The following is a 21,360-nucleotide window of genomic DNA, read 5'->3' as shown; positions in this document are numbered from 1 at the left end:
CAGAAATCATTTTCTGTCCCAAATACTTTTCTATAGCATAAAATAAGAACTATAATCCATGGTCCGTCCAGGGTCTGCACAGTCCCCTCTCTAGGTCATGCATTCTTAAAAAACCCGGATTGCAAGTGCACACCATGCACCAAGACGGTATTGCATGAAAATATCGTAAATAAAAAAACCGAATGGTTTAAATGATCTGATTTCGGCTGTACCAAAATTTTATACAGCCGAAAATGGTTAAATTATTTTTTTAAAACTACATTTTATAACAAGTTTAAAAGCGACACCATATACATGTCAACTTCACAGTGACAGTAGAAATTGAATCAACAATACTGTCCGAGTGGCACGTGAAAACCCAACTATTATAGTTCTCTTTATCTCTTTGACTTGCATCTACAATTCATTGCCAGATGAATGACGAACATTTTAACCATTCGGTTTTCATTATAGCTAACAAGGGAAGTGGGGGTTGCAGGGGTATCTCCTGCAGTTCCATGTCATTTCATCACCTGCAATTTCATCCCCTGTCATATTAACGTGTACATTCCATTGAAAATGCTCATCGTTTTGTTTTGGGGGGTACCCCCCAAACCCTCGTACGATACTTATTTTTTCTATTGCCTACCTGTCCAAACCCTTATCTGCCCTTTCCCACTCCCGGAAGTGAAGGGAACTGGCACTGCAGGGACTGAGCAGCACACAGAGAAGTGTGCCGCCAAAGGGTAATTAAGGGGGTGGAGAGGAGCGGGGTACACAAAAGCAATTTAGCTTAGGGGTTTTATTATTTTAAATACGAACATTTAGAATTCAACATTTTCGTCTTTGAAATGTTCATATTCGAAATAATAACATACATCCACACAAGACAGCCCTTCTACCCTTTTTACTGTTATGTTTGTAGCACTCCCTCATTGCTTGCTTTGAAACAGTCACACATATATTCAGCAATCAGTTAAAGAAACTCTACATATAACCCTATCAACATATTAAACTTTAACACACCAACTACCACATACAGCTGTTCTACAAATCATTTTCATATCCTTTCACTTGCTTACCCATAATATTTGTTCACATTGCTGCTATAAATGCACAAATGAATTGTGCAGTAAAAGAAGTGCATGAATGGAAATAGGAGTAGGGATTACCAAGTGCTCATAGACGCCCACAAGCCCAGAAGTGCCAAGACATGCCAAACTAGGAGGCCACTAGTTACCTCCTGGGGCAGAGGAGTCCCAAGGGTGTGGTACACATCCACCAGATGGTAGACTCGCAACGGCAGTGCTGAAGTGGGAGGGGTGTACTGGTGTCAACTACATGTAGGGCTTGGAGCCTGTGAGGTTCATGAGGGACCAGGCCACCAGTCTCTATGGCAGTGGTATGAGTTAGCAGGCAAGGGATTAAGGAAAACACTAACACAAAAGTAGAGTTTTCAGAGGTTTCCGGAATTTAAGGAAGTCCAGCTCAAGTATAAAAGAAGCAGGAAGGCTCGGGCACCGGCCGAAGACACAGACATGCCTCCCGCTCTCTGTTTCAAAAAGCATTTGACAATGCGTAGTATTAGAATTACAGCAGCCAAGGGATCTAGCAGGTCAGTATTAAAGAAAACAAAGCTGGACATATTGTAGTCCTTGCAATTAGCGGGAGCCAATGTACACATTTTAGGGCTGCAGCAATACAATCCCTGCAATTGAGGCCAACGATAAGTCTTGCAGCCCTATTCTAGATTAGCAGAAGGGAGCATAGACAACAAAGGAGTAGGGTAAGGAAGAGGCTGTTGCAGTAGTCCAGTCTACACAGGACTAGGGCTCTACAGACATTGAGCTACTGGGGGAAGGTGAGGAATGGTACAATGCCTGTAAGGAGGTCAAGCAGAAGTAAGGGCTTTCTTTACAAGCGCCAAAATGTAAGGATTAAAGGAGAGAGAGAGAGGACTTAAAGATAACCCTAAGGTTTTTGGCCTCACAGGATGACGAGAGTAGAGGACACAAAGACAACGGCCAGAGGGTAGGAGAAAAACAGGGTACAGGTGTCACAGTAAAAAACATCTCTGTCTTACTGGCAGCGAGACACCGATTGTTAACACACACAAATCCTCGATGATGGTCAGAAAATTAGATATAAAAAACAAGGAAGACAAATTAGTTCAGAGAAGTTTAAGGAAACCTGTGTGTCATTAACATAATACTGGAAATTAGAAAAGAAGAAGGAATTCAGGTGAGCCAAAGGGACGAAATAGATATGGAAGTGCAACAATTATACGATAAAGCCCTGGCTACGTAGTGAGGTGGTGGAGTCCAAACAGCCCACTTGCAGCTGTTAAGGGCGGTTAGTGAGGAAAACAAATCATCCAGTCCAGTGCCCGTTCCATGATGCTAATGGTATCATGTAACTGTTTAATGATGATACAATTGTTGACCGTGTGAAAGGTGCAGGAGACATCAAGTACTGTCCTCAATTGTACTACAATCGTAAATACCATATACACTTCAATTATATCACTCCACCATGTTACAAATACTGTATACTCCCACTAGATTACCTATAATTACTATACACATATTATTATAGTGTGTGTGGCCAGTGGCCAGATTCACCATCATACAATTAAACCATATAATGAGTATGTACAATACACCTTCAAATAACAAAACTCCCCCTGAATCCCCTGCAATTGAAATTATATCCACGGACACCAAAATTGACAGCGGACTCAGCAGCATCTGCAAACCCTTTTTTCACCTTTGAAACAGCTCCTTGTCATCTTTATTCCACTCTCCTACACTTTCTACACCCTCTTTCGGCCATCAAATAACCTCAAATGTGTTTATCAAGCTGTTCGTTCACAACGGAGTCTGCAGACTAGCGCAGCACCCGCACGCACTTTTTTCACCTATAGAAATTGTTCCATATCGTCTTTATTCCAGACCCTTTTTCGGCCACCAAATACCCACAAATGTGTTTTACAGACTTTTTCCCCACTGTGCTATCCACGGACACAGGCCGCAGATCCAACAAGGTGACCGGTTAAATAAATATGACGCTCCTCACGCTTTTCTGCCCTTTCTGCCACTTGGAATATCCAAGTAACACTGGGATATCAGGTGGCGGTAACAGTAGGGCAGTTTGCCGGTATCCCGGTGGAATTACCGGCGTGACAACTGGTATGCTACCGTGTGGCTTTTTCTATGCTGCAGGCATGTCTGAAACTCATTTAAAATTTCCCAAGCAAATTGTTTTTTTGTAATTAACTTTTAAGTTATTTAGCTGTGCACATTTTAATAGTCTTTGCCATAAACAAGGAACGGGTGGTAGTTCAGAATTGTTAGGGTCATGCTGATAATTATTTCAGCAGAAGATTTACCTGTCCGGGGTGCAGGCTGGGGAAACTCCTCCTGTTACATTGATGAGTTCATTTGTTTAAGCCAGCTAGAGCACAAGCCTCTTGCTACTGACTTGACCAAGTGTTGGGCCCTGCTATGTTACTGGAGCTTGCTGGTAAGGCAAAGATTTGGATATTTGCAAGTTTAACTCGGTATTGGGTGGAGTCTTAAACCAGGATACCACAGTGCTTTGAGTTTTCTGATGTACCACATATGAAAGGTCTGTTGTGTGCAATGCTGGGAAAAGCTATTGGGCCTCATTACGAATACGGTCCTGCAGTAAAATTGGTAAAGTGGAAGTAATTCCATTACCACCACATCGTCGTACTATAGGTTTGGAGATAAATTGGAGGATGTACCTCCAGCATTTTGCTGGCATTAAACCCTCCATACTCCATATTCCCGCCAAAACTCGTGCATTTACAACATGGTATTACTGTAATGGAAAGCCATTGAGAATCCCTCAAAATGGGGATACAACCACTCATAATTCCATGGTGATGCCACTGGACCGAGTGGTTGCAACGGTAAATGAGTTTGGTTGTAAAGTGTAAACTGCTTTTACGCTTTACTTTTATGCTCCACTTCAATAGAATATTACCCCCTTTGTGAATCAAGTGAACTCCATCTCCTGTCCTAGTATGGAAAAGCAGGCATTGTAATTGTAATATTAATGTTAAAGATAGCAAGCAAGGTTTGCCACTAGGGGGCGCAGAGATGAAGTAGCCTCTGCGACTCGCTCTGTGACTGAGGGCCGAAGTGTGGAATGAGCCCCCCCATGAAGCCGCCAGTTTGTATGCCCCCCCACACCCCTAGGGTGCATGGGAATCCAGTGCACCCACCGGTCTTTCTCCCGTGGAGTTTGGTGAAGGGAGTCTCAAGCTATCCGAGGTGCCGTTGGCGGCGGGGAGAGTCGTACTCCAGAGCTGAGGCGGTGCTCCAGACAAAGAAAGTGAAAGTGGGCAGGCTGAAAGCGGCGCTCTGTGGAGTGGCACTCGGGGGACAATGCTGTTCGTGGAGAGGGATGCCAGGACAACAAATCATCCCCCTCGCCCCACCCCGTGGGGCCTGGGGAGTGGGAGGACTGTGGGGAGACAACGCTGCATCAGGCCATGTGGAGACCTGTGGCGGAGCTATTGGCGGTGCAGCGCCGTGGTGGTGAATGCCGGTACCCACCCCAACTCATCAGAGGAGCCGAGGCAGCGACAGGGGCTCCCTCCATCAAGCATCAGATACTGGACGCAGGACCCTTCCTCCCCGTGGGCCCTAGATCACTGCGGAGTTCCCGTGGGAGTGGGTGCTGACCTCTCTTCCTCGTCCCATAGTGTTGGGACACCAGTAGACTTGGCCCACTTGGTCCCCCGATGCAGCAAGGACCTGGGAAACAGTGCACTGCAGCCCACCCGGAAGCGGGACAGGGTAAGTGCCGATGGATGAGCAGTGGGAACAGAGGGAGAGAGACAGTACCCCGGAGCACCCAGAAGCAACCTAAAACACACTTGAGGGGCCACCCTCCCGATCCAACAACAACATGAGAAGCCCTCGTCCCTTGGCAGAGCGGAGCCAAGGGGAGCTCTACCCCCTGGACTTGGCAGCACAGGTGGGGCAAACGGGGGATCCCCCCAGGATCTGGGAGCCCAACTATACTGATGCATCCCTCCCCCACCAGGGATACAAGTTGAAGAAATGTTTCCTGAAGCCCGCTGTACCCCCCTCCTCCCTAGATCAGGGAGTTGATGCCTTCGATTTCGCCCGTGGCACAGACATGTGGAGAAACATGCGAATATGCACAGCCACCGGAGGGGATCAGCTTGCCCATTCGGCACCCTCCTAGCATCCGGTGAGTGCCCCCAGTAACTCTCACTGACAGACCCGCCTGAAGCTACAAGCTCTGCTTTCGGGCCCTGATGGGAGGTGCCCGAGAGCACAACTGTAATCCGCTTCCCCCTGGTTTGGAGCCTGGCTGACGCAGTGCAGACGTCACCGGGAAGGCGGAGAACCGAGGATGACTCTAACCTGTCCCAACATTCCTTGACACCCTGGAAGAGAGTGCGTGGTGCCACCAGGGGCTGCCTGGAGCCCTTTAGGTGTGCTTTCTTGCAATAGTGTGGATCAGTTGGGGGATATCCCCCCCCTGAATACAGACGGCGGTCATCGGCACCAAGCCCTACGCCTTCGCTCTAGCGACACTGGGATCCCTCCCTCTTCCCTGCAGATCATTGAGACCTGAAAACCCTAGGTCGTGGTTCTTGAGCTCTCTATAGACCTGGGAGGAAGAGGATCAGTGACCTATTGGTGTCACACTCCCCGGCGCCCCCACAGGCGTCCCCACTAGCGTGAACATCGGGGGTTCCACCTCTTTACGTCCGCCCATGAACTGGGCTGCCGTCCTTCAAAAATGTAGACACGACCAGGACCCCACTCCAGCCCAGCCAACCATGTCAACCACACCTGCGACCGCCACGGAGGAGACACAGTCGATGAGCAGAGGGATGGCGGCTCTCCTTGAGGAAATTAGGGGCTTCAGGGCCAACCTAGGCAAGTGGCTTGATGGTCTGGATAAAAAAGTTGACAGAATGGATGACCGTATACAAGGCCTAGAAGCCAACCAAACCTTGGTGGACCTCCTGGAAACTCAATTTGATGTGAGACTCTCAGAACTGGAAAGGAGAGAGGTAAAATGCGCACTAAGAATGGACAATTTTGAGAATCGTGAATGTCGCAAACTTTTGAGATATTTTTGGCTTTCCGGAGCACGAAGGAGAGACCCAGCATAACATTATTAGAGCCGTAAATGCGGTGGTCGGCAAGCTGTTCAGTGAAGGAAACATTAACAAACCCATCATAGACAGACCCCACAGAACGGGGGCGGGGGCAGATCGGGGGGACCAAGATCAATCCTGTCGAGGTTTCACTACTTCTCCGAGAAGACAAAGATTTTGGAACAGGCAAGAAAGAGGGGCCCGGTAGAGTGGGAGAATTCCCAAATAGTGGTGTACCAAGATCTCTCAAGCTTCACCCTCGCAAGGAGGAGGCTTTGTGTCCCCCTGACAAAGTGGCTCAATGCTAAGGGAGTTCGCTACAGATGGGGGTTTCCCTTTTCCCTAGCCTTTGAGTACGAGGGATATAAATACAACGTTGTAACAGAAGATGATATCCAGAGAGTGACACAGGAATTGTTGGGCGAAGCCGCCTCGACTGCTGCAACAGAACCTCGAGGGAAGGAACTGTCTGAATCCCAAAAGATGAATGGATTTGTCGATAGACGCCATGTTTGGGGTCGTAGAAAGTTTAAGAAATTGAATCCGGTGTCTCCCTCACATCCCCCATAGGTGTAGGACCGAACATATGAAGGTCAACGGTAGAGGCAACAAAATGAAGCTCTGTATGTGAGGTTGTAGCCTCGGATTGCAGTTAATGACCACCCAGTGAATTCAATATTGGCTATGTTGGTGCCGGGGGGGGTTGGAGTGCATTTAATGAATGTGGGCTATCTGAGGGGGGCTCAGAGGAGTTTATTGGCATTGAACAGGCCCGAGGGCGGGGTAGGGTAGAGTGGCCTGGTCCAGCAACGAGAATAATGTTGCAGCTAGTCCATGCTCCAAGGGGGGGGTTGGGGGATTGTGGTTCTTTGAAGGGAAGTTTGAGTTTTTTAGGCTACCAATCACTAAATCTGTCCAGCCTGGATTCGTGTGGCAGCTAGTAAGGCACCAGAGATCACACCCCGGGGTGAGTGAGTACCATACCACCAATTCTGAGAGGTTAAAGAGCAAACTACACCCCCTAGATGGCTGAAAACATAAGTACACTGGCATTGGGTTCGCTTAACGTGAGAGGGTTGAAGACCCCATGCAAAAGATCCTTAACGATTCGCAACTTCAATAAGCTGAAGCTAGACATTATGTTTTTACAGGAAACCCACTTGCAAAGGGGGAAGGAACCATCTTTGAAAGCAAGATCCCTCAGGGAAGTGCTCTATGCTTCAGTCCCAACCAAGTCCTAAGGAGTGGCTCTGTTCATTTCTAGTAAGTTACACTTTGTAACCAAGGCGCAGTCCAAGGATCCAGAAGGCTGACTTCTCGTGGTAAAGGGGGAGATAAGAGGATGGCCTCTAATTATGGTATCAGTTTACTGCCCGAACGAAGCCCAGGACCAATACTGGGACTTGGTTAAGTGCAAGATTCAAACCTTTGCGGAAGGCTCGCTTATAATAGGAGGAGATTTTAGCATGGTCATATACCCCGAATGTGATAGGTAGAGATTAGACCCTGGCACGGTAATTCAAGCACAGCCAAGGTCTTCTGAGCATTTCCAAAGGGTTAACATGGAACTGGGAGTAGCAGATTCCCATACAAGGGAGCAGGGCCGGAACCCACTTTATACATACTACTCACAGGTCCATAAAACCTTCTAAAGGCTAGACTATATACTGACAGAATTCGCCTAATGGAGCAATTGACTGAAACCTCTGTGGAGGTAATTCTGTGGTCTGACCACGACCTGGTGAGAACCCAAAGGGGGGGTTCCCCTCCGGGGGCAAAATAAGGGCTGGTGGTCATGCAACGACCAGCTCTTGAGGGATAAAGAACTTGCCCAGTCCCTCTTGAAAGGGATTATCAAATTTTTCAAGATCAATGACAATGGGGAGGTTGCGACCGCAGGGCTTTGGGAGGCATTTAAGACCACTATCAGGTTTATCCTGATAGGGATGGGTGCAAAGAGAAAGAGGGAAAGAGAGCGCGAGGAGATGAACCTCAGAGTGAAAATTGAATCAATCCAGCCAGGTGGAAATTCAAGACCCAAATGTTCCCGGTGCATTGAAATAAGTTGAAAGCTCTCATGGTCGGCCAAACGGAGAGGAAACTCTCCTTTATGAAGCAAAAATGTACTGAAAGGGGTGAAAAGGCTGAAAAAATCCTGGCATGGAGGCTGAGAGAGCAGAGAAGGAGCAGAAGGGTGATCGTCATTAGCTGAAAGGTAGGTGAAAAATTGCCTGAAGACCCCCAAATAGGCGAGGAGTTCAGCTCAAAGGGAGGTGAAAAATTGCTTGAAGACCCCCAAATAGGCGAGGAGTTTCGTTCATATTACGATACGCTCTATACATTGGAATGCGAAGGGGACGGGTCAGAAATTGATGGTTCGTGGACTCCCTGCCGATTCCGTGTCTTTCAGCGGAGAAAGCAGATCCATTGGAAACAACTATCACAGCCCAGGAAGTGATTGACAGAATAAGTGGCATGAAGGGGGGGGCACTACCCCTGAAAATGGTTTACAGTGACTTTCTATAAAAGGTTCCGCTCCACTCTAGCGTTGTTCATGGCAAAACTGTTCAACGATGCCCTGGACTCTGGGATCCTCCCTCAGTCAGTGCTGGCGGCGTTTATAGTGGTGATCCCTAAGGAGGGGAAGGACCCGGCCCAGTGCCAGTCATATAGGCCCTTTCTTTGTTGAACACGGATGTTAAAATAATGGTGAACATTTTAGCCAACAGACTTGCCAGTTGCATGACATCACTGGTGCATGGGGATCAGGTGGGACGCCATGGAGCGGATAACATAAGGAAGTCCATTAATTTAATGCATGAGGTGAGGGACAGGGGCTGGAGGCATACCTGATATCAATAGACTCTAAAAAACTTTTGATCGGGTGGAGTGGCAGTACATGGCTAATGTACTACAGAAAATGGGCCTGGGTACTAACTTTAGGTGGTGGATATCGAATTTTTATAGTGCTTGTTCAGCAAAAGTAGTCGTTAATGGCTCAGTCTCATTGCTACTTCACCTCTCAAGAGGAACGAGGCAGGGTTGCCCCATCTGCCCTCTGTTGTACGCACTGGCCATTACCATTAGAGAAAACCAGGGGATTACGGGGATTCACTGTGGAGAGATAGAATGTAAACTTTCTCTCTTTGCAGATGATATCCTTTGCTACTTAACAAATCTGTCGGAATCTCTCCTGGAACTTCTTTGCCTGATAGGCAACTTTGGTAGGTTTTCGGGCCTGAAAATTAACCTCCCCAAGTCTAGTGTGATGTCAATAGGAGCAGTGGAATCTGTGACCGCAGGCACCGGTACAGTTTGTGGAATGAGAGTTGAACACTCATCTTTCCCATACCTGGGTATCCACCTCCCTAGTGACCTGGTAGTTTAGTAGAGGTGAACTGTACCCCCATCTTGGAAAAGATACGACTGGATCTGCGCTGCTGGTGCCCCTTATGAACATTCTCCCCCTTCCTGTTATACCTGTTTGTGGCCCTCCCCTCTCCCCTTCCAGAATCCTTCTTTGCGAAACTACAAGCCATGGTGAATGAGTCTATATGGGGAGGAAAGAGGCCCAAAGTTAAGTATTCTACATTGACCCTTCCCAGAGACTTTAGGGGGATGAGCCTCCCTGACTTCTGGTTATATTACAAGGCAGCACAGCTACAAGCTATGTTTGAACACCTGAGGGACGACATGGGGACCTACTGGTCATACATACAACATAAACACACCCACCCAAAGAAAGTTAGGGACCTCCTGTGGTCACGCCCCACCTTAGATCTCATCCGGCCCTAGCAGTACTATGGGGAACGTGGAAGCAGAAAAAGGCCAACGCTTTTCTTTCCTCATGGCCATCGCCTCTGAGCTCGCTGTGGGGCCCTCCGTTCAATCTGGGAAACAAGGGCTTCCGGAATACCCAGCAGTGGTTAGACAGGGGTCTGGAGAGGATGGCCCAGTTGTTTAGGGTGAGCTCCTTTATTGAGTATGATCATTTGGTAGAAGCCTTGGGGGGCAACAACATAAATGTCCTGGAATATCTGCGCCTGAAGGGCTTTTTTACAGATCCCGAGTGGCATACTAACACCTCACGCTCCCTCAATCCCTTTGGAAAAATCCTCTGTGAATAGAGACTTGGTTACGGCTGATTTCGAAGGGAGGCAGAACTTTAAGCAAAGCAGGGAGGGTGGGGAGGAGATAACCGAGGATACTTGGGGGAACATTTACAAGTTAATGTTTGCAGGGAACTTGTATACGTCAGCCTAGGAACACAATTTACACTAGTGGCAACTGCACCCCGCAAGACTCTCTAAAATGTTTAAGGGCTCCTTACCTCTATACCCAAGGGATTGTGGTCAAAAGGGAACGTGGTACCACATGTGGTGGGAGTGTCCAAGGGTGCAGGTATATTGGTCAGAGGTCTTTAGCTGGATCAGGGAACTGGTTGGCTTTGCCCCGTCCCTCTCCCCCCCTGCAGCTATTGCTGGGCAGCCCACCCATTGATTCTGAAACCTCTAGGTTCCCGAAAATGGTAGAGGCAATGTTGAGAGCTGGAAGAGTAGCCCTATCCCAGAAATGGAAAGACAGCACCACACCAAATAGGAAGGAATTGTTAAGTAAATTGTGGGACATCTTCATATACGACAGGTTGACCGCCATGATCAATGATAATATAGAAGGTTTCTTGATGGAGTGGAGCTCCTTTCTGTTGCAAGAGGGAGGGGAGAACCTAAGGCTGTAAGATTATGTACGGGTCTTGAGGTATGGCCCCCTGAGCCACCTGTGTTGGCGAAGGACTGATAATGGGGAAACCAAATGTATGTAAACCCTACATTGCTTTCTTAGTCTGTTTGGTGTCTAGTTGTGGTATCGGCCGCTAGCTTGCGAGTATTATTGGATGGTCAGGTCCCTGTGTGTGGGGGAGGGTTATGGGTAGGCAGAGGGGATACATGGAATATACATGTTGCTTCTGTCGATTGAAAAGTTTGTATTCCTTATTAAAAAATCCTAATAAAAATCAAAAAAGATAACAAGCAAAAGATTATAAGTTTAAGTACCCAACCCACACGTTATACTCTTCATTGAACAGTATGTTTTTGTTTACCTTGTTGACATTCTTACCTATATTTTGAATTGTAGTAAGATGTTTAAATATTTACAATTTTCTGTTTACTATTTTATAGGAGAAATGTTTTCAGTACTGGCCATCAGAGGCATCTGTGTCACACGGAGAGATAAATATAGAGTTGAAGATGGACAGTCTTATGGATGCTATAAGTGTTAGAGACTTTGTTGTCACATTTAACCAGGTATGTTCTGCTTTACTAAAAAGTATGTACTGTGTCTCCATTCATATTTTTGAAAGCATGTTAGTTTGAAAAATACAGAAATCCACAACTCTTATTAAGAGATTTTCTTTGAGTAGCTTGTTTGTTGAAATACATTCTCATCTTTTATTGGACCTGGTATTTTGTTCTGTTTTGGAGCTTATAACATATGTATTGTAATATGCTCTTCTGCAGAAATACTTTATGACTTCCTTTCATGTTTGATGAGCAATTTCCTGAAACTGTAGTTTTGATCTTCTCCTTCAGCTTATCTAGTGGTGGCTACAGATTGCCGGCCTGCAGGAGCATAAGGAGTGAACAACAATTGTGTTCTTAAAGGGCTGCCGTATGTGTTTGCTGTAAAAGAGGCAGGGCTTGGTTTGGCTCCATGTTGCTGTTAATTTTACACTTGTAATGGTAGCGTTGCCAAATGCTCTGTATTTTTGATAACCAGTGGTATTTCAGTACATCACCACTTTATCTCCTGTTACCTGGAATACATCTGCATCAGTGAATAGGGCCTGTCAGTCACTTAGCAGACCCACTCGTACATCACAGAAAGCAGTCAACCTGTCATGTCAACGGTAACTCAATACAATAAAGCTGAGCAAACAAGTACACACTGACATCTTCTCTTAAATTCACAGGAAGTCACATCCGTCACAAACATGAAGAAAACAAGGGTGAGAAAAAGAAGCTGGACAAGAGCTATCTGTAGGGAATGACAACATACTAGTTTCTATAAAAGAATAGTCAAAAACAAAAGGTTTTTCCAATCGGTAAACAAAGAACTGGGGCAAGAAGAAAAGGAAAGGGGTGGGACAAAGTGCAATGAGTACATGGAGACCATTGTAATGAAATGAACTACCAAAATAAGAAATAATACAATAGGGACTGCACATCAATGGGGCATGAACAAGTAATGGTCCAACATGAAAAGCGGCAGGTTAAGATTAGAAGGAATGATACAGTCTGTGGTTTTTTTCTGTATTGCACTTGTTCATTATACGGTTGTTTGCTTTTGACGCTTGAAAACATTTAAATGAACAAGGCAAAAGACAGAAGCAAAGAAGTTAGAGGATACAAAGCATGAACATAAGGTGAGAGATGCATGGAATTAAAAGGTAATCTCAAAATCTTGTGCATGCCTTTTATTATGTAGGCACCTAAATGACACCATTATTTTGGTTCAGCTTGTTTTGAGCTTCTTTGTTATGGACTTTAAATTGTTTTGGCTTTTGAGTAATTTGTGCTTGTTTTTATAACTGGACGTGCAAAATTGTGCACTAACGTAGCTATAACGAAGGACTATAATGCCATGCTACACGGCATCAACCCAAATGCATACAAATTGAAGAATTAAAAGCAGCTCAATGATGGCCTTACATTAGCAACATAAACTGAGCATGCCAGGAGAAGGGACACTAATCACAGAAGTCTGTAACTTTCAACTGCATGCTGCAGAGTGCTGTCTTCATCGCATAAGCATGTTTATTTCAGCGCAAATTGCAGCCAGTTCTCCAGAACTTCCATTCCGTTTTCAAATAGCATTATTTTTATACGTGCCTGGGCTGTTTTCTACCACAAGATGTCCATTAGGAGGAAGTTCTTTCTCCATGAACCAGCTCTTTGGCAGTGATGTTTGAGCATGCTCTATTGAGTAATGTCACATGTTCTAAATACACTTGTCACTTTGAAAGGCACGAACAGGACCAGCAGGTAATGCATATAACTCCCCTTGTGTGCAATCTAGAGGGGTGGGTGTGAAGGATTGCCTCCTGGCAAGGGTGTAGAAACCCTGGCTTTTTTGATTTTTTTATTAATAATAAATGATGCGAGAAGTTCTCAGAAAGGGTGGCCTGCTAACCAGACCCAACTTCCAGCAAACACCATGCAAAAGCACAGGTGCCCACTTGGAAGCTGCAGCGGCAGAAAAGTCACTTCAGCACAGGGGCTGCATTTAAGATGCACCTCTGTTCCCAAACCACATAACTATGAGACTTACTATCCTAGTGGCCGGTGTAAAATTTAAATATAAGCAATACCTGAGTTTAAGGTATGATGGCTAGTATCTCCCCTAATTATTAAAGCCACATCAAATTGGTATCATATTGATGTCAGCCCTCTGAGCCCAGCCATAAACAGTCTATGTGTATTCTTCCTAGACTGGCTGTCTTGCTGCACCCAGTAGAATGGGAGCCAGCTGGTGCGGCCTCTCTTTTGATCCTTTGTGAGGTTCCACTTCTCTCCATAAAGACAACCTCTCAGCAGCAGCTGTCCTGGGAAACAGGAATCAAATGGCATGCCTTACACAAACGGACTAGCCTCACAGCATAGTGCTGCATACCAAGTGGGCCTTTGCTATGGGTCTGAGACGCGGGTGGGGTTATTGTAGAGAGAGAGAGCGCAGCACAAGTGGGGAAGGGATCCACCATCTTGTTTCTTTCTGTACCTCTCTTTCCTTCCTGCCTCCTCCTTAACACAAGCTCTGTGGGTCTGATGCAAAGAGGCAAATCTCATTTTCTAAAAGAACACAAGTGGGCCCCCTTAAAGCAGGCTTGATTTTGTTTAGTCACCTGTGGATTTCTGTCTATGAAAGTGGGTGCTCGCCCACTCCTTCTTTTATTCACTTTAAGACCATCCAATACTTAAGGCAGAATTTGTTTGGACCCTTTTGGGAGAGTTGACCTTTCCACGCATTCAGACATTGAGGTGAAGACGGAGGATTCAAAGGCAGAGGCAAGCTCTGCTCCCTATCCACTTCCAGGGCACATTGGGGGTGACTCTTGCTGGGGACCAGGATCTATGAGCCTGCTTGAAAACCCCTCCCTAGAGATCTTCATCAGGTTTCACGGCATCCTGAGTGCCAGGATAACCATGATACCTGTTTTCACAGTCAAACCGCTTCGAGCAACCTCTGTGTCCCCTTCAATGCTTCAGCTAGCTTTGCCACTCGCACAACCCCAAGAAAACATGCTCTCATCATTGAATTGGCTCAGCACTGTTGTGCTCCAGAAGAGTCTCGTCACTCACCCATTCCGAGCACTAGTGCACTGCACACTACTCTGAATCGCTGCATCGGGCACAGCACCGAACCACCAGGACCTCACATTGCGGCTTGACTCAAACCGCTGGATCATCGTGCCTCGCATTGACTAGAACCAGTGGTACTCATTGTATTGAAACACTCTCCGTCACCAAACCAGACCTGGTTATCCCTTTGACCTGCACTGCCCAACGTGGCTTCCGAACTGCATGAGACCCGCTAGACCCGACTCGACGCCTGGGCCAACTTCACAAATGCGGCATCAGGATTCAACCTGCATACACAACTTCTGGAAGTCCTGCTCGACGCCATTGACCACCTAATATTGGATTAAGGTACTCTGAACTGACACTGGCACATCTTTTGTGGCCCTAGAAACTCGCTAAGTCCCTTTTGGACCTTTTTCTACTGAAAGACAAATTCTTTTAAATGAGGTTCCTGATTGCCATTTCACCTCAGTTTCATTACCCAAAGTTCTGCATCTTTCTATCATTTGCATATTCTGTGTTCTTTCTACATGGGTGGGTTTTTATAGTTTTTTGTACAGTGGTGTGTTTAACATATATGTATTTGTATAGAACTGTGATTGGGAATTCCTTTTAATTTTGGACTGTTGCACTTGGATGTTTAGGTGCTACTGAGCCACATTCACACCCCTTCTGATAGTATAGCCTTCCAATGGCTCACGTTACCAGCAAAGGAGAAGGTGATATATCTCTTGGCTGTGTCTATTTACCTTTAAGATTGAGATCACTGTTGCTTTGTGTAGGGTCTGAGAAGGGGGTTTAGCCACTACTCATCCTTATACTTCTGTAGAACAGAAGTCATTTTGTCAAACTGGGTTGCTTGATGCCATCTAAAACCAGAACCTCGGGGGAGCAGAGGACGAGCGTGGGTTCATCTCCTCATCTCCTCATCATGTTTCAGTAGCTGTGCCATCTGTCCATGATGGTTTACTGTGCCAGACTCCTCTAATTTCCCCTTACTAATTGGTCCTCTCAAGAATTATTTTGAGGCAGTGGAGAATAGGCTCCAAGAGACCCAGGTGAATTGGTCTGAGCCTTGGGCACTTACAGCCCCCAGTATCAGAAAGACTCTGCTCCAGAAACTGCAGCCATTGTACCTTTTTCACCCCTTGTGTGCCCTCTCAGAGGTTGGGCTGCTTGATGCCATCTGAAGCGATGACCACAGTGGCGCAGAGGAAAGGTTAGGGGATTTCATCACTGCATCTGTGCCGACTCATTATGGTGCCCCGCTGCACCAAATTCCTTGCATCCATTACAACTCCGGCCACACAACAACTCTTTGATGAGCAGAATAGCCTCCAGGCGGCCTACATGACAAGACTTTTTCTCTCAACTTAAACTCTGCCAGATCGAAGATGTCAGGCAGCTAGGCATAGAGAGGATGGCACAAGGATGTTGCCGCTTACCTTCATTGAGATTTCCTTGCACTCCACATGGACAACCTCTCCGCAACCAAGATGGTATGCTTTGTAGAAATGTTATTGTTGATGGGTGCTACTGGCCTTGTTAACCTACTATTTGTCTCTACTGGCTTGATGAGCTGCTTTTGATACTGTTAATCATTCTTTACTTCTAGCTACTCTCTCGTCTCTGGAAATTTCTGATTTGGTTCATTAACTGTTTCGGTCCTATTTCTCGGATCATTCTTTTTCTGTTTCTTGGCCTGACAGACTTTCCCCTATCACAATCTGTTCCCCAGGGTTCTGTTCTCGGTCCTCTTCCTTTTTCCCCTCAACACTTCCCCTCGTAGTTCTATTGTTAATTTGTTTGGCTTTTCCTTCCACGCCTATGTTGATAACTCTCAAAGCTTTGTTTCCTTTTCTACTTTCTGTTCATTCTACTATTCCTGCTGGTCTTCTTGCCATCCAATCTTGGATGCATTCTAATTCCTTTCACTTAAATGCATCTAAAACCAAAATTGTATCCTTCCCTGCTTCATGCATTTCATCTTGACCACCCCACCCTGATCTCCCGGCTACCAGCGGCGGGCCTGTCTGGCCAGGTTCTGCCATGGTTCTCTGCTTTTCTGGCCGATTGCTCCCAGTCTATGTTTCTCCCACCTTTCCGCTCTAAATCGGTCCTGCTATCTTGTGGTGTACCTCAGGGCTCTGCACTATCGCCAATATTATTTAACCTATATATCAGGCCACTTCTCTGCCTTATTCAGTCACATGGGTTTAGGTTCTACTCCTATGTCGATGACACGCAGATCCTGGTTCGTCTTGACCTTACTCATTCTGACACTGCAGTTCGGCTTAGGTGTTGCCTGGAGGACCTTGGTGCCTGGATGGAAGCTAATTGGCTCAAGCTTAACGGCAACAAAACTGAGGTGCTGTTTGTTGGCACCTCCAATCCTTTTGGACGCCTGTATTTTGGCCTAGCTCCGTGGGGCCTTTTCCTATGCCTGCACTATTGGTAAAAAACCTGGGCGTAAAAATTGTTCCATCACTCTCTATGGAGGATCAGGTTGCGTCGGTTTATAGGGCTGGTCACTTTAAGTTAAAAATTCTGCGGAAAGTTCTCCCTTTTATCCCGGTTCAGCTTCAAGCTCTGGTTGCAGCAGCTCGTGTGCTTAGTACAGTGGATTACTGTAACTCGCTCTATCTTGGCCAACCTTGCTATCCCCTATACCGGCTCCAGCTTCTTCAGAATGCTGCAGCCAGGTTGATTCTTCACCCTCCGATGGGAGCTCATATGTATCCCTTACTTCGACAGCTCCACTGGCTTCCCGTTGAAAAGTGTGTGCTTTTTATATCTTTATACATTGTTCACCGTGCTTTTTATAAAGTAGGGGAAAGAATCTTCAGGTGAAGTTTCCAATATATGTTCCTTCCCGCCCCTCCGCTCTCAGTCTACTCTTCTGGTCTACGTCCTTCGGTTTAGGCTATCCCGTGTGGGTGGACGTGCCTTCTCGTTTGTGGCAGCTAAGGCCTGGAATGCTCTCCCTCATTCTCTGCGAGCCATTTCTGATCATTTGACTTTTTGTCGGTCTCTTAAAACCCATCTGTTTAAAATCCTCATCAGTTGGCCTCTTGTTTTTATGCCGGTGTACCGCCATGATGCCTTATGGCGTACGTGCGCTTTGTAAATGCATGACATTACATCAGTATCCCGTCCTTCTTGGGTTTCCTTTTCACCCTCCACTATACCCTTCAGTGAATCTGCACGGAATCATGGCGTTACCTTTGACTCCACCCTCTCTCTTTTCAAGATCATACTCTAACATACCTCGCTCCTATCATTTTCTGCTCTATAACATATGTAAAAGTTCTCCTTTCCTTTCCTTCTGGGTGACGAAACTTCTCGTCTCCCCTCACATATTGATTATTGTTCCGATTCATGGATCGGCCTTCCCCACTATCATCTTGCTTCTCTGAGATAGATTTTTCACTCTGCTGTTCATACTCTTTTGTTGTCTCCTCTCTTGTACTGCTCTCTCATGTTCTCTTCATGCATTGTTTTTAAATGTATTCATGGCCTGCGCCCTACCTGTTTTCATTAATTTTCATCTTTGTTCCTGTCTGTTCTGTATGTTCTGGAACACTTTACCTTCTATCTCTCCCCAAACCTCCCTTTGCTCAATCCGGCAATCTTTTTCATTATTAGCACATAAGCATTAGAATCCTTACCTCTAGTTGCTAGGACTTTATCCACTCTTTCTTCCTTTAGTGTTTTCCTTAAATCGTATCCCCTTTATTTGAATCAATGATTTTTGTGACTTATCGATCTTAATTTTGTACCGTTTTATGTGAAGTGCTTAGGCAAAAGGGCTATATAAATCAATAAATACAATTCGCCAGCATTGGATCTTTCATAGATTCACATGCTGTCAATATTCCCTGTCGTCAGTCTGGGAATCGCCTGTAACATAAAGCAATTTTCTTTTTATACTGAAACTTTCAGTCGCTTTAGTGCTCTAGTATAGTCATGTTTAGGTCATACAGCACACAGCAAATGGAAAGGGCTGTTTTAGCTTGACCCCTGGAGGCCATCTTCAGATTTTTTACTGCACGTTTCATGTTGGGAGTTCTCTAAAAAATCTCTTATATTTTTTACTTTTTCAACAGTTTTCTACAAGGTTTCTTCCATTCCAATGACATTTTGAGGATGCTATGCTCCAGAGACACCTGGGGTTTCACTCCAGTCTCGCGACCGGCCTCTCCGTGACCCGATTCTCGCCTTTGACTCTTCTCTGATGCTGAGACCTACTTCCATAGCTGAGTCCTGGAGAATAAAAGTATGTTCAAGATCTGCATCCGGTGATACATTTAAGAATTTGTTAGTGGGCACTGGAGAGATGGAGACACGAGCCTCCATCGCTCTGTGAAAGCTGCTGATATCCGGCAGTTTAAATCCTGTTCCCCGGCAGATTAAATCAGTGGGATAACTGTCCCTTTTGGCTACAACCCGCTCTGTCCCCTAGAGGAATCAGTGAGGGGAATCTGGAAAATGACTGCTGCGAGAGAACGGAGTGGCCGGCGCCATTTTCAGAGACACCCCGGCAACACCATCAGTGCTGGTGTCTGAACCGTGAGGGATAGGCTGACCTGACACCGGGTCTCCCCCTGCGGGTTCTCCCTCCTCCTCTCGGTGACAATGAGTGAGTTGGAGTGGTGGGGCCTCTGGGCACGGGTGTGGTGGCTGCGAATGGGGACCCAGCAGGACCAAGCAAGAAGTCCGGGAGCTGCGGCGTAAAGCAGTGCACATCAAAGACACTGTGCAGTACTGGTGTGCTCATCGGAGCATGGAAGGAGGAAACAAGCAGCTCTGCTGCCACTGGGGAGTAACTGAACATACACTGGAGCCGTGGCCAATCCATGCAGGCTGGATATACTAGGTGGGTGCATGAGGCGGCATCAAATCTGCGCTCCCACAGACCAGCCCCATAAGCTGCTGCTTTAAGACACACCCGGGCACATAATGGAACTCAGCTTGCTACTGGGGGAGCGAATGGCACCGCGAGCGGCGGAGCGAGGACACCAAGGCCAGTTGGTGTCATGGCCACAGGCCCCAGAACACACAAACCACACCATCTAGTGATGGGGGCAATGGGTCACTTGACTCACTTATGTCCCTTTGGGACCTATAAACACAGGGGCCCTGGCTGGACTCAGTCCTGGTGCCTTTGGCGCCAGGGTCATATAGAGATATGAGCAGAAACACTTCATTCATTCAATTTCAGTGCAGGAGTGGTTTTACTTTATTTCAGTGCATGAGTGATTTTATTTTACAAGAACTTTCCAGGAGCTGAAAGCCTTTATTCCAGAGAACATCCTCATGTGCTGACTCATTGGGTGTGGCAGGGTGTGGTAGGCAGGCTGAACCTGGTGGGTGTGGCTTCAGAAGCTCAGCTATATAAGCTGCTCCATCCTTAAGGCCGGTGCTTCGCATTACTGTGCACTCGCGTGCAACGTGATGCTCACCGCAGCTTGGACCAGTTTACTTACCTTTAAAACCAGGCATACTCCTGCATACTCACCTCACGGAAACCTGTGCTTCATCGCTTCATCTGCAGGCTCATCTCCTGACATCCAGTGATCTTGATCCCGATGCCACAGCACCGCACTCCGCATCCACAAACTCTGACCCTGTGAAGAAGAAAGACAAGGTTAGAACATCCGTCCTAGGGCCACGCTGCATTTGAACCCCGCGCACCCCCTAGTTAACTACATACCAGCTACTGTACCGCTGCAGCTTCGTTCCTCATTCCCTCCGGCTGTCGCTTCAAGCTCTGCAGCTTCTGCCGGGCCGGCAACATCACCTGCAAGGAAAGAAAGCAAAAGAGCAAACATCAAAAGTGGAACGGACAGCAATACAATACAACAAAGTTTACAATACAACAAAAACAGATGAGGAAAGACAAAGGCAAACAGGAACACTTACCTGAAGTATAGTGGCTTAGTCGCAGCAGGACTGGACTACCACATGCAAGGGACCAGTGAAGGAACTCGGTCCAGATTATACAAGCGCCCCTGCCAGAAGCAGCACAAGCTCCCACACACCTGTCCTATAATTGGCGGCATTTATGGACACAGGGGCATATCCTGAGAGACAGGCTGCTGTTGGGGGAGCACCACACTTAAGCAAAGGGAGGTCAACAAGGCCAACCATGCACAGCCACTTGCATTTTGAATCCTCGATGATCCAGAAACAATGTGAAATACGCCCCCCGCTCCCGCAGGCAGGCCTGGTGGAGGAAGTGCACTGGGGCCAGTGTCTTGCAAGCTAAATCTCAAGGGCTAAGCGGGGTGGGCACATTGCAGTGTGGTCTGGCTCACATTTATTAACAAAGAAAGCGAAGACCAGTGATACGCTGGGGAACTAAAGGGTGCAGGACAAGAATGACAGCTCAAAGGAAGTGACACATGCAATCGGAGAAGTGAGGGAGAGCGGCTGACCGAGTGCAGAACCATGGTCAAGGACAAAGAAAAGAAGACAGGGCTCCAGTGCAAAATGGACCAGCAAACGGTGGGCTCTCCCCAGCTCCCCCTCCCCACTACTCTCGCCACAGGGATGACAGGCACAGACGGGGAGTTGCAAGACGCTCAAATCTCCCTCTGAGATATCCTGGGAGCAATTGGGAAATCCAGGTCCTCCATGGAGTGGATAATTGATAGCCTCTCAACGGAGGCGTACCTCCTGAGGCAAGCAATGTGGAACCTGGCCTCGAGGGTCAGGGAAGCAGAGCAGCGCATCTCGGACTCGGAGGACACAATTAAGCAAATGGAAAAGCAGCTGGCAACGGTCACCCAGATGCTCACACACATGGAAAATAGGGCAGAAGACAACGAAGGAAGGGCACGTCGCAACAACATT

General features: G+C 46.8%; 1 protein-coding gene across 4 annotated transcripts in view; it reads left to right on the top strand.

The window, feature by feature from the left end:
• Nucleotides 1-21,360, top strand: part of PTPRE (protein tyrosine phosphatase receptor type E) — a 2,259,327-nt gene that overhangs the window by 2,056,316 nt on the left and 181,651 nt on the right. For all 4 annotated transcript variants that reach the window (XM_069611476.1, XM_069611477.1, XM_069611479.1 and 1 more), the window contains one exon: nucleotides 11,329-11,454. In XM_069611476.1, the coding sequence (XP_069467577.1) occupies nucleotides 11,329-11,454 (126 nt within the window). The remainder of the gene's footprint in view (nucleotides 1-11,328; nucleotides 11,455-21,360) is intronic.

This window comes from Ambystoma mexicanum, chromosome 8, assembly GCF_040938575.1.
Source record: "Ambystoma mexicanum isolate Mex_15411 chromosome 8, UKY_AmexF1_1, whole genome shotgun sequence".
In the NCBI taxonomy this organism is placed as follows: Eukaryota; Metazoa; Chordata; class Amphibia; order Caudata; family Ambystomatidae; genus Ambystoma; species Ambystoma mexicanum.
This window is presented reverse-complemented; position numbering and strand designations above follow the sequence as displayed.